Source organism: Phacochoerus africanus, chromosome 6, assembly GCF_016906955.1.
Source record: "Phacochoerus africanus isolate WHEZ1 chromosome 6, ROS_Pafr_v1, whole genome shotgun sequence".
Taxonomy (NCBI): domain Eukaryota; kingdom Metazoa; phylum Chordata; class Mammalia; order Artiodactyla; family Suidae; genus Phacochoerus; species Phacochoerus africanus.
In genome coordinates, this window is record NC_062549.1 from 985248 (window position 1) to 997705 (window position 12458).

The following is a 12458-nucleotide window of genomic DNA, read 5'->3' on the forward strand; positions in this document are numbered from 1 at the left end:
AGGCTAGGGGTCGAATCAGAGCTGTAGCCGCTGGCCTACACCAGAGCCACAGCAACACGGGATCCGAGCTGCATCTGCGACTTACACCACAGCTTACAGCAATGCTGGATCTTTAACCCACTGAGCAAGGCCAGGGATTGAACCCACAACTTCATGGTTCCTAGTTGGATTCGTTAACCACTGTGCCACAATGGGAACTTCCAAAACGTCTTTAAAATGCAATAGTAGGCGTTCCATGGTGGCTCAGCAGTAATTAACCCAACTTGTATCCATGAGGACGCGGGTTTGATCCCTGGCCTCATTCAGTGGGTTAAGGATCTGGCCTAGGAACTTACATATGCCATGGGTGCAGCCCTAAAAAGACAATAAATAAATAACCATCATGAAAAGAAGAAAATGCTACACTAGGAGTTCCTGTGCCAGCTCCGCAGTTCAGGGACCCAGCATTTCTATCAGGATACGGTTTTGATCCCTGGCCTCAGAGGGATAAGGAGCTGGCGTTGCTGCATCTGCAGCATAAGTCACAGATGGGGCTCAGATCCGGTGTTGCCTGGCTGTGGCACAGGCTTCAGATGCAGCTCTGATTTGACCCCTGGCCTAGGAACTGCCATATGATACAGTTGTGGCCATAAAAAGGAAAGAAATGCAGTCTTAAAAACTACAATCTGAGGAGGTTTCCATTATCTGATTGCAGCGGTTTGGGTGGATGTGGAGGCACAGGTTCCATTCCTGGCCTGACCCGGTGGGTTAAGGACCTGGTGTTGCCACAGATGTGTAGGTTGCAGCTGCAGCTTCTATTCAACCCCTGACCCCAGGAGTTCCCAATGTAGTGCAGTGGAAATGAATACAACTAGTATCCCTGAGGAGGCAGGTTCGATCCCTGGCCTCGCTCAGTGGGTTGGGGATCCAGCATTGCTTTGAGTTGTAGGTCGCAGACTCAGCTCAGATCCCATGTGGCTGTGCAGGCTGCGGTGTAGGCCGGCAGCCATAACCCTGATTAGACCCCTAGCCTGGGAACGTCCATATGCCGCCGGTGTAGTCAAAAAACAAACCCTTTGTGGCTCAGCAGTAAAGAAGGGGACTAGTAACCATGAGGATGTGGGTTTGATCCCTGGCCTCACTCAGTGGGTTAAGTATCCAGTGTGGCTGTAGCTGTGGTATAGGTTAGCAGCAGCAGGTCCGATTTTAGGACGTGTGGTCCTAAAAAGAAGCCAAAAAAAGATCTACAGTCTTAGATCTTTTTTTGGGGGGGCGGGACGCACCTGTGTCATATGGAAGTTCCCAGGCTGTGATTGAATCCTTGCTGCAGCTGCCTGCCTCTGCCACAGCCACAGCCACAGCCACTTTGACCTATACCACAGCTCACAGCCGGATCCTTAATCCACTGAACGAGGAGGCGAGGGATTAAACCCGTGCCCTCATAGATACTAGTCAGGTTCTTAACCAGCTAAACCACAACAGGCGACACCTATAGTCATGGATCTTCAAGCCTTATTTTCCCAGGTCAGTGAAGAATAGGAAGTGCAGGAGTTCCTGCTGTGGTGCAATGGATTAAGGATCCAGTGCTATCCCTGCAGTGGCTTGGGTTCAGTCCCCAGCCAGGGAAGTTCCAAATGCTGCAGGTGTGGCCCTCCCCAAAAAAGGAAATTAGAAGCACACCCCACACGCACCCTCCCTCTGTTAGTCTCTAAGCTGGTCCCTGGACCTGGCCTGGCCCTCTCTCTCCCCCAGGTCCAGCAGGCAGGGCCAGGTCTCTGCTGGGGGCTACACCTCAGGAAAGTTTCTCCTGCCTCTTCCCTGGGGCGCCCTGAGAGGCCCTCACAAACCAGAATCCAAGCTGGCTTGAGGAACTGTTTTGGCACACAAAAGCAGCAGAAGCCTGTGGGCGCATTACACAAGCTGTGCTGGTTTTACCCTGTCACCTGGACCCCTTGGGGCTCGGGGAGGAGGTGAGGAAGCCCCGGCCAGGCAGCCCTAACCTCCACACCTGAGTCCATTCTCAGGCCTCAAACAGAACCAGGGGTCTCTGAACACTACTCCCCACCTAAGAAGCTTCCCTAAGGTCAGCAAGGTCCCATTCGCCAGCACCTGACCTGTAACGACAGGCCAGGGTCCAGATTCTGACTGCCAGGTTTTTCATCAGAATCCGGTCAATTCACCCGTCCTGGAAGCTCAGCTGCCCAGTGGCCACCATCAGTGGTTCGCCGACTCTGCAGAATCCCCGCGAGGCACCCCGCCTGAGACAACCACCTCTAGGGCGAGGTCAGAGAGCCCCCAACTTTTTGACTCTTCGACCCTCTAAAGTTGCCATTTAGAAAACCCATACAGGAGTTCCCGTCGTGGCGCAGTGGTTAACGAATCCGACTAGGAACCATGAGGTTGCGGGTTCGGTCCCTGCCCTTGCTCAGCGGGTTAACGATCCGGCGTTGCCGTGAGCTGTGGCTGCGTTGCTGTGGCTCTGGCGTAGGCTGGAAACTACAGCTCCGATTAGACCCCTAGCCTGGGAACCCCCATATGCCGCCGGAGCGGCCCAAAGAAATACCAAAAAAAAAAGAAAAGAAAACCCACACACCCTGTCAGAACCCCGGCCTGGCTCTCCATCACCCCGGAATCCAAATCTTGGTCTTACAGGCTGGCAGGACTATTCAGGCGCCCCGCCCCTCGCGGCGCCCCGCCCCTCGCGGCGCCCCGCCCCTCGCGGCGCCCCGCCCCTCGCGGCGCCCCGCCCCTCGCGGCGCCCCGCCCCTCGCGGCGCCCCGCCCCTCGCGGCGCCCCGCCCCTCGCGGCGCCCCGCCCCTCGCGGCGCCCCGCCCCTCGCGGCGCCCCGCCCCTCGCGGCGCCCCGCCCCTCGCGGCGCCCCGCCCCTCGCGGCGCCCCGCCCCTCGCGGCGCCCCGCCCCTCGCGGCGCCCCGCCCCTCGCGGCGCCGAGACTGGGGCGTAGCGTGAGCCAATGCGTCTGGGGCAGGTGCCGAGCTGCGTGGCCCATTGGCCGGCCGACGTGGGGACGCGGAGTTATGGCGGCGGCGGCGGCGGAGACCGGCCCGCGGCGCGTTGGCTTCGTGGGCGCTGGCCGCATGGCGGAGGCCATCGCTCAGGGCCTCATCCGAGCAGGTGGGGCGCGTGGGGGCCGTGGGCATGGGGGCTAGCGGGCACCGTGCGAGGGACGGGTTTACGTGCTCGGAGCCCACCTGCTCGGACGGATGGAGCCCCGGGCAGCACGGGGCCCTCCGCTCAGAGGTCCCCAGGGTGGAACTGGCCCGGCGGGCCTGGGCGGTGGCGGGACGTGGACCCTGCCCCTCTGGCCTCTGCTTCCTTTGGGAGTGCAGCGGGAGTTGGGTGTGGTGGAGAGGCTCAGAGCCGGCCGTCCCCACAGTAGCCACAAGCCACACAGGAACGTGGCTGGTCTGAATTGAGATGTGCTGTGAGTGCGTAGAATGAAATACACGCTGAATGGTGGAGACCTAGCTCGCAGCAAAAGGTAATACATGTTAGTGATTTTTAGTATCGATTACTAAGGCCAATTGTTGTGGCTACATTGGGCTAAATAAAATTATTACAGTTAAGCTTCGTGTTTTTTCCTCCTCGTTTAATATGATTACTAGAAAATGTAAAGTTACATGTATCGCTTGAGTGCTGTTTCTCTCCGACAGCAGTGGCTTAGAGCCTGGGGTCTCCTGCCACCTTCCTAACCTCATGCCTCGGTCGGGCTGCCTGACCTCTGAGCCTCAGAGTTGTTTCTGTGCCAGCTCGACTCCCGGTGGGATGTGGCAGGACTTCCGTGTCTCCGCACGGCACACATGTGGAGCCAGATAACTCTCCATCCTCCACGTTGTGGGGCGCTCGGTCCCTTCCCTGGCTTCTCCCAATTAGATGCCAGTAGCACCACTAGATGCAACAGTCGAAAATGTCGCCAGACATTGTCACGTGTCCCTTGTGGGGGTGGAACAGGGGTGCAAAATCACCCTTCCTGAGAACCACTTACAGCAGGGGTGCCAATGCTCTTCTAGTCACACTCCCCAGTATTTAGAAACTTGTGTAAGTGATGGCTGGCTTTCTGCCTTCGGCCACATGTCAAAATTCAGAAAGGTCAGTCATCAAAATAATTTACCACGAAGCGCAGATGTTTTACCTGTAAAACCTGGCGGTATCACTTGCCTCCCTGGGCTGTGCAGAGTCAGTGTTGATCACAGGACTGGCTTGTGTAGGTAGCACACAGCGATGTGTTCAGATTGTGGCCTGTGCTTTTGCCTTCCTCTGAGACTTACAGAAATCTGACCTCCTTGGAGTTCCCGTTGTGGTGCAGTGGTTAACGAATCCGACTAGGAACCATAAGGTTGATACATTTGATAGAAACCAAATGTAACTGGTTTCTATCAAATAGGCACTGAGCCTATGCTTCGATGGCCCAACACAAATCACAAATACACCCCCTGCGAGCCCCTCACCGCTCGGGTCCTCCCTCCCCCCACACCCTTCCTGTTCCCAGAGGCAGGGGTCTCTGTCACCACACGATGAGCCAGAGCCTGGGACGCAGCAGCAGTGGGCAGGTGGTCATGGCAGCTGTAGAACCGGGTAAATCTGATTGCCTGGTCCCAGCGGCGTGGGGCAGCCCTACCCAGCACCTGCGTTCTTGGAGGGGCCCCGGTGTGGTTGAGCCCAAGCGACACCCAGTCAGGGGCCCGCCAGGCTGTCTCTCCCCCACCCTCATCGACCTCCCCCCGCCTGCCTTCGCCTTTCTCTCCAGGAAAAGTGGAAGCCCAGTACGTGCTGGCCAGCGCACCCACTGACAGGAACCTCTGCCACTTCCGGGTGAGCCGGGCCCAGCTCCTGAGTGGAGGCCTCCCCGGGGCCAGGCTGGCTCTTGGGACACTCCTTGGGGCCAGGGAAGTGCTGCTCACTCTGCTCAAGTCTGAGACGGGCTGGGCTGGGCAAAGGGAGGTCAAAGGCCAGGAGGAAAGGCAAGGTCGTGCCTGGCCGGCTGGGGCAAAGGGGGCGCGTGCCTGTGTGTGCAGGACGGGCGGGCACTTGCCGTCATGGCACTCGCCGAGGGCTGGAGGAGGTGCTGTCATCCGGGGCATCTGAGGCGCGGGCGCGGAGCCTGAGCGAGGGTGGGGGGGTCTGGGCCAGGCCCGGGCACCGGGGCGGGGGGGAGGGGGGCAGGCAGCAGGGAGGTCGCCTGCTGAGCCCGGCTGGTGGCGGCACCCCTGCTGCAGGCCCTGGGCTGCCGGACCACCCACTCCAACCACGAGGTGCTGCAGAGCTGCTCCCTCGTCATCTTCGCCACCAAGCCCCACGTCCTGCCCGCCGTCCTGGCGGAGGTGGCGCCTGTGGTCACCACAGAGCACATCCTGGTATCCGTGGCTGCCGGCGTCCCCCTGAGCACCATGGAGGAGGTGAGGGCCGTGGGGGCGAGGGGGCGCTGAGGCTCTGACCCCAGCCTAGGCCGCGCTGGCTGGCCCAGACTGGCTGCAGCCAGAAACCGGGACGGCCTCGGCCAGCCTGCACAGGCGGCCAAGGGGCTGGGGTTCGGGCGCCGCGCCTGGGAAGCAGCGGGGGGAGCCCGGCTGCTGAGGCACTGACTGCAGCCTCTCCCGGGCCAGCTGCTGCCTCCCGGCGCTCGAGTGCTGCGGGTCTCCCCGAACCTGCCCTGCGTGGTCCAGGAGGGGGCCATGGTGCTGGCGCGGGGCCGCCACGCCGGGAACAGCGAGGCCGAGCTCCTGCAGACCCTGCTGGAGGCCTGCGGGCAGTGCGAGGAGGTGCCCGAGGCCCAGGTGGACACCCACACCGGCCTCAGCGGCAGCGGCGTGGCCTTTGTGAGTGCAGGCTGCTCCCCTCCCCACATCAGAGCCTTCGGGGGCCTTTGTGGCCGGCCCCCCGCAGGCCCCCGGGCTCAGGCCTCAACCCTGGTGGCTGGGGCACCGGGCTAGTTCCCGAAGGCGTCCAGCCTTGTCCAGCCAGGGTGCTCTGTCCAGAGCCGGGGTGCTCTGTCCAGAGCCGCTGTGGCTTTGATCCCTGCCCCTCCCACGGCTGCAGGTATGTGCCTTCTCTGAGGCCTTGGCCGAAGGCGCCATCAAGATGGGCATGCCCAGCGGCCTGGCATACCGCATTGCTGCCCAGACCCTGCTGGTAAGACCCTGCTGCACGGCCTGGGCAGTGTGTGGAGGGGGACGGGCCAGCCTGCTCCCGGGAGCAGTGAGAAGGAGCCGGCAGGCCTGAGCAGCCTGGGCCGGGGGGGCGGGGGGCAGAGGGGGACACGCTTGAGAACCTGGGGCCAAGCTGGAGAAGGGGCTGCTGGCCTCCCCCGAGTCACCCCAAGGCCACCCTCCCCAGGGGACAGCCAAGATGCTTCTGCAGAAGGGGCAGCACCCGGCTCAGCTGCGGACCGACGTGTGCACACCGGGCGGTACCACCATCTACGGGCTGCACGCGCTGGAGCAGGGCGGGCTGCGGGCGGCTGCCATGAGCGCGGTGGAGGCCGCCACGCGCCGGGCCAAGGAGATGAGGAAGTAAGGTGCCAGCGCCGCCGGACCCAGGCCCCAGCCCCTCCCTTTCTCCCTCCCTGGCCCCTCCCGTGGACTCTCCAGCCTGCGGGCTGCTGGAGGCACTGCTTGAGGTCTGGGGCAATAGAGGGGCCAGGTCCTGACCCCACGACTGGGTGTGGGCCCCTTCCCAGACCCCAGGCTCCGGGGGAGTGGCAGGTAGAGCTGGGTCAAGAGTTCTGCAGGGTCCCAGGGCCTCTGACTGCAGGATTTGGTTCTTTGGTGTGTCCGTGAAGGGACCCCCCCCCCCCCCCCAGGCCGGGAGAGCCAGGAGCTTGGGGCCTGAGCAAGGGCCTGGCGCCTTTGGGGAGGCAGGGTTGTACTGCCCCCAGCATTCACAGGGGTCCCCACCATGCCGCGCTGGTGCCCCTGCCTTCCACCCACCAGGTGGAGAGGCTGAGGCCCCCATTCTCTGCAGTACCCGCCAGCTGGGAGGCTGGAGGCAGGGCCCTCTGGATTTGCATCTGTAAAGCAGCGCCCTGCACACAGCCTCCCACCCACTCCCCGCACTCGCACTCGAGGCCCCGCCTGCCCTCCCTGGTGGTCTGTCCTCTACCCACCGCCTGGCCCCCACCGGCCAGCTGGCCCTCAGCCAGCCACAGCTTGTCTGACCCCAGTCCTTCCACCGTTAGAAGGATCGGTCCATTCCTGCACTTGCTGCCTTTACTTTTGAAACGGGAATAAAGACACTGTCCTTTTGTCATGGAGTGACCGATGTTCAACTGGAGGCTCTGAGACCAAGTTCTGAGTCCTGCAAACTCGGCTGAGGCCGGCACACCGGGCTCAGAGCTGGCCGGGGGGCAGGAGGAGGCTGTGCCCTCTTCGAGGACAGGCTCACTACCCCCACACACCGGCCTCAACCTCAGCCGTGTCTGTGTGGGGAGCAGGTGCGTCTCTGCCCAGCCCTGAGTGAGGCACCGGGCATGCCCCTGGCCCAGCTGGAGAGCCAGAGGTGACCCTGTGGCAATGGCCCGTGGAGGGACACACACCGGTTGAAGAGGACCCAGCCCCCGAAGGGCAGTTGCGGGGGGACGACGACGCGGATGACGGTGACGACGGGGACGGGGTCATCACAGCCCAGTCACTGGCTGGCGGAGTCCCTCATGTTACACTGCCAAGTTAAAACTCCTTTCCCAAGAAGGTGGCCCATCTCAGCGCCCGTCATCAGCGTCGTCTTCCCTGTTTTTTCTAGACCCAGTCGTTGGGCAGGGTTACAAAAAGACTAGAAGTGGACCGGGTGAGGTTGGCATGCTCAGCCTTTATTATAGCGCCCCGGGCCCAGTCGGCCAGGGAATTCCACCGTCAGTGACCTTGGGTGTGAAAGGGCCCCTGGACAGCCTGGGTCCCACGGCCCACTTCCCAGGACCTGCCACTGAGCGAATCTGCCCCCAGGGTCCCCGTCATCCTGGCGTGCTCTCCGGCCAGCAGGCTGGGGGGCCCGAGCCCTCCCCTGGGGACACCCCCTCCCCCTCGCCCCACAGGCCCCACTCCGGCCTCCTGGCCTCACCCTCCCAACCCCGTGGGTCGGGGTGGTGTCCGCAGCTTTCTTCCTCGGCCCATCGGGCCAGCCCTGACAGGGACTCTAACCAAGGGCTGCCTTGACGATTTGTCTAGGGCCCCGAGCGGGCAGGGAGAGGCTGGCGGCTGGATCCCTGAGCACCTCCCAGGCCTGCGAGGGGAACCGCGCTCTCCAGGGCATGGCGCCTGGCCCCGCGCAAGGAACCCCTCCCTCAGCCCAGCAACAGCCTCCCCCGCTGAGCTCACGTGCCCAGACCCAGCGCGGGTCCGCTTCAACCATTCTCAGGGACCAACTCGGGCGTCCCCCAGAAGACACCTCTGACCAAGCTGCCCCCAGGTTTCAGAGCCCAGGAAGGTGGACTGCCAGCCAGGGCACGATGGGCCAGGGTCAGAGCTGCCCTCCATGTGCAGGGTTCGCATCCTGCAGCCTCCACCCCGAGGCAGTGCCTCCGTTCCAGAGGGCACTTCAGAAGCCTTCGGTGTGGGGACCCCCAGCCCCACCTTTGAAGGGCCCCCTAAGCTCAAGGCCCAGCCTCGCGCTGTGCCTCCTTCACGTGCTGCACGCAGCCAGGACCATGGAGACCAGCCAGAGCCACCTCCTGGGCTGTAGCCCTGGCTGCCCAGAGGGGACCAGCTGGGTGCCCTGTCCTGATAACCGGTTCCCAGTACCAACCGCAGTCTCCCTGCCCAGGCCCCCGGCACAAGGGGTTTAAAGGCTGAGCTGGGAACCTTGGTGCCCAGCTGGGCCCTGAGGTCTGTCTCTCTGGGCCCCTGCAGGCAGGCCTATCAGGGCAGAGCCTCAGTGGGAGCCTGGGTCCCTGGGTCCCCACCAGCCAGAAAGGCAGATGGTGTCAAACGCGAGCCGTCCTGAGGCCCCGTGTCAGCCACCTGGTTAGACCCAGGCTGACGCAGACCGCAGGTTCGAGACGGCTGAAGCGGCGGCGCCAGGCTTGGCTGGGCTGCCTCCCCGGGCCTGGCTGGCCGGGCCCCTCTTTTCTTGCCCCCCAATCCTCCCTACACCCCCTCGGCTTTCAGATTTGAGGTATGTGTATATTATATATATATCTATCTATTTTGATTGCAGGGGGAACTAGGAACCGCCCCAAGGAACAGTTTGCGTCCTTGCTCTAGGGCCCCCCAGCTGCCCCCCCATCCAGCCGTTCCCTCCCACAGACACAGCCCCCGGCCACCAGGAGGACGGGGCAGGTGAGGCTGAGGGGAGAGTGCCAAGAGGCAGGGGACACCTCCGTTCCGGCCTCCTGGCTCTCACGAGGGTGCGGGGCGTCTCCGCAGGGTGGCCTCTGAGAGACCTGGGTGCTTCTGGGCCGCAGGCCACCAGCGGGATCCTGAACGCAGCGCCAGAGGGAACACAAGAGCGCAGGAGCCGGGCGGCCACCCAGCCCCCCCTCCCTTCCAGCCGTGCTGGGTCCTTGGCAGGCAGCGGGGGCAGCAACCTGGGAGGGGAGCTAAGGCACTGAGGATTGTCCTGGCATGGCTGGCAGTGCCATGGGGCTGCTCTGGGGAGGCGGGCTGGCACCAGGCCCCAGGCTGGTGGGGAGCTGGTCCAGTCACTGGCCTGCTACCAGGGCCCAGGTCTTGTACTTGCCAACCGCACACAACAGAAGAGCTGTGTAGAAGGGGATTTTCTTAAGGAAAACTAAGAACGCGGGGAACACTAACCCACACCTCTCGCTGCAGTCAGAAGCTCGGGAGGCCTGGAGTGCTGGACGCCAACGTCCCAGGTGGCCCCGGGAAGGGGTCCGAGACACCACCCTGGGTCCCTGAAGAGTGTCTGTAAAAAATGGACCTAACACGCTAAATCCAAAAATGAAGGGTGTGCTTCCCGCCAAGACGACCCCTAGGCTCCGGCACCAGGTGCAGCACCAGGGCTGGGCCGGGGCTCATCCAGGGCAAGTGCTGGGCGTCAGGGGAGGGCAGGAGGTGCGGCCAGGAACGTGGCTGGAGGCCTCGGCCCCCCGGGGCCAGGGTGGGGACACAGCAGTGTTCCCGGAGGTGCGGGGTGTGGGCATCAGGCTCGCGTGGGAGGGGACCCGGCTAAGACTGCAGACCCTGCCTGTGCGCCTGCCCAGCAAGGAGGAGCAGGCGCCGCCTGGGGCCTCTCTCTCTTCCACCTACCCCACGCGAGACTGGGGGCACCAGTGGAGGGACGACCCTTCACCAACAGAGCTCCCTCGAGCTGGGCCAGACTGGGATCCCTGCAAACCCCTAAGCCATGGGGCGGGCCACCCCCGAGGAGCGGAGAAGAGAGGAGAGGCTTTGTGTGGCCGCTCCCTCCGAGTGCAGCAGGAGAAAGGCCAGCGGGGGCTGCTGGGGCTGGTCTGGTCACACCCCATCGTCAGGGACCGCAGGAGAGGGCCCGATGCCCCCCAGCCTCCGGGCCATGCTGATCAGGGAGCGAAGCTGCACCAGCTTCAGCGGCCCTACCTCCTGAGGGTCCCGGCTCTCCAGCCATCGCAGCGCCGTCTCCAGACCGCGCACAGCCTCCCCAGCTGTGGGCACGGTGGCCTCCTCCTCCTCCTCCTCTCCACCCACCACGACGGGGGGCGGGCTGCCCGGGGAGGGAGGGGCTCCCGGGACCAGCACGGGAGGCCGGCTGGGGCCGGAGTCCTCCCTGCAGCCGTCGGGCAGCCCGCCGTCATCGTCCAGGTGCAGCCACTCGGCCACCTCCTCAGGGGCCAGGCGCTTGTAGGCCAGGGCCGCCAGGTGCGTGAGGTCGCTGAGCACCTCCTCGGCCTGGCCAGCTGGCTGCCCTGCGCGCTCCTCCACCGGCCGGGGCTCAAAGGCGGCTCGCAAGCCCAGCAGCCAGCAGCGCTCAATGCTGCCCGCCTGCACCAGGTCCCAGGAGAGGCCGGCCAGGTAGAGCATGTCCTTGAGCATGAAGCTGCGCATGAAGTCCAGCGGGGAGCCCCCGGCGCAGGACACGGCCAGCCGCAGCAGCTCCCGCTTGTACAGCTGTTTGAAGGCGGCCACCACGCCCTGCTCCAGGGGCGCAGGGATGTGTGCCCGGCTGCTGCCCCTGGACAGGAACAGCACCCGCACAGCCCCGTCGGGGGTCTGCAGCTCCTCCGGGGGTCCCTGCGGCTCAGGTCGGCACCTCCTGGGGGTCTCGTCACTATCCTCCAGGGCGGGCATCCTGGAAGTTGGGCTGGGGCAAGGCGGGTGGGCGACCAGCAGGACGGCCTTCTGCTGCAGGCAGCTGCGGCGCAGGTAGCGCCTGACCCCGGGGACGAACTCCTCGAAGAACCAGCCCCGCAGCAAAGGGCGGCTGAGCCAGGCGTCTGGGCTGTAGCGGTAGGAGGCGGGGAACTTGTCCTGGTTGTGGTGGCGCAGGCTGGGTGGGTCCGGCAGCTGCCCGATGACCAGTGGCTTCAACTTGTGGCTGCCGGTCAGGTTAGCGGCCAGCAGCACCGTCACCCGGTCGCCCCTCCAGCGACGGCCGCAGCCCCCCGCGCCCAGGGGCGAGGCCTGCTCCGGAAGCAGCTTCCAGTAGAGGCCGGTGACGTTGGCATTGTAGATCTGCTCGTCGCCGTAGCCACCCTCGGCGGGGACCGGGGCGTTCAGGACGCGATGGGGCAGGGGGCCGGCGCGGGGGTGCTGCACCGGCTCCTGCTTGACAGGCGGCCCGGGCGCGGGACCGGCGGCCGGGGGCTCGGCCTCGCCGTAGATGCGCTGGCTGGAGATGCCGTGGCGCTTCTGCCAGCGCCAGAACCAGCCGTGGCTGGCCTTGAAGGTGCACTCGGGCCCGTAGATCTGGCGCGCGAAGGCCTCGGCCTGCGCCTGGATCAGCGGCCCCGAGAGCGGCACGCCATGCTGGCGCAGCGCCAGGAACCACGAGTAGACGGCGCGGTCGATCTCCTCCTCGTTGGCCAGGCGCATCTTCTTGCGCTGCGTGCCCACCTCGCCGCCCAGCTGCTCTAGGAACCAGCGCAGCTTGGGCTCGTCCTTGAGCCAGCCGCGCAGCGTGCCGCCGGGCACGCCGAAGTCGCGGCACACGCTGGCCTGCCGCTCGCCGCCCTTGACGCGCTCGATGGCCTGCAGCTTGTCCTTAATAGAGTAGGCCTTGCGGAAGGCCATCTTCACTGCCCCGCGGGGCCGCGGCCCCGCCGCGGGGGGCGGCGGCCGCGCGGCGGGGACCAGGGCAGGCGTGGGGGTCCGCAGAGGCTGCGTGGGGCGCCCGGGCGGGGGGCGGCGGCCGCGCCGCGGGGCCGAGCAGGCAGGGGGGCCCGCGGGGTACATGGTACGGGCGGCAGCGGCGGCGGCGGCGGCGGCGGCGGCGGCAGAGGCAGCAGCGGCAGCGGGGGCGCGGGAGCCGGGGCCATACGCCCGCCCGGCCGGCCGCGCGGGGCGGGGCTCCGGGGGCGGGGTCGGCGGGGCCCTCCC

The 12458-nt window shown here is 64.9% G+C and overlaps 2 protein-coding genes across 3 annotated transcripts; one reads left to right on the forward strand and one right to left on the reverse strand.

The window, feature by feature from the left end:
* The first annotated feature begins 2922 nt into the window (after nucleotides 1-2922).
* On the forward strand, nucleotides 2923-7246 carry PYCR3 (pyrroline-5-carboxylate reductase 3). 2 transcript variants are annotated; one of them, XM_047785656.1, is made up of 7 exons: nucleotides 2923-3111; nucleotides 4487-4572; nucleotides 4745-4809; nucleotides 5214-5393; nucleotides 5601-5813; nucleotides 6034-6126; nucleotides 6331-7246. In XM_047785656.1, exons 1-7 carry the CDS (start codon nucleotides 2951-2953, stop codon nucleotides 6508-6510), a joined length of 978 nt encoding a protein of 325 aa, XP_047641612.1. In that variant the 5' UTR covers nucleotides 2923-2950; the 3' UTR covers nucleotides 6511-7246. The 2 variants fall into 2 exon arrangements, with proteins under 2 accessions (XP_047641612.1, XP_047641613.1); XM_047785657.1 differs by lacking the exon at nucleotides 4487-4572 and having other exon boundaries at nucleotides 2954-3111.
* Nucleotides 7247-7777: 531 nt separating this feature from the next.
* On the reverse strand, nucleotides 7778-12314 carry TIGD5 (tigger transposable element derived 5). The gene has a single exon (XM_047785548.1). It carries the CDS (start codon nucleotides 12312-12314, stop codon nucleotides 10401-10403), a length of 1914 nt encoding a protein of 637 aa, XP_047641504.1. The 3' UTR covers nucleotides 7778-10400.
* Nucleotides 12315-12458: the final 144 nt, after the last annotated feature.

What these genes read in the sequence shown, in the direction of transcription:
- PYCR3 (XM_047785656.1), top strand. Translation starts at nt 2,951, where the DNA reads ATGCGTCTGGGGCAGGTGCCGAGCTGCGTGGCCCATTGGCCGGCCGAC. An exon ending in CCCTGAGCACCATGGAGGAG is followed by an intron (nt 5,394 to 5,600) that starts GTGAGGGCCGTG and finishes CTCCCGGGCCAG; the next exon opens with CTGCTGCCTCCCGGCGCTCG. An exon ending in GCGGCAGCGGCGTGGCCTTT is followed by an intron (nt 5,814 to 6,033) that starts GTGAGTGCAGGC and finishes CCACGGCTGCAG; the next exon opens with GTATGTGCCTTCTCTGAGGC.
- TIGD5 (XM_047785548.1), bottom strand. Translation starts at nt 12,314, where the DNA reads ATGTACCCCGCGGGCCCCCCTGCCTGCTCGGCCCCGCGGCGCGGCCGC.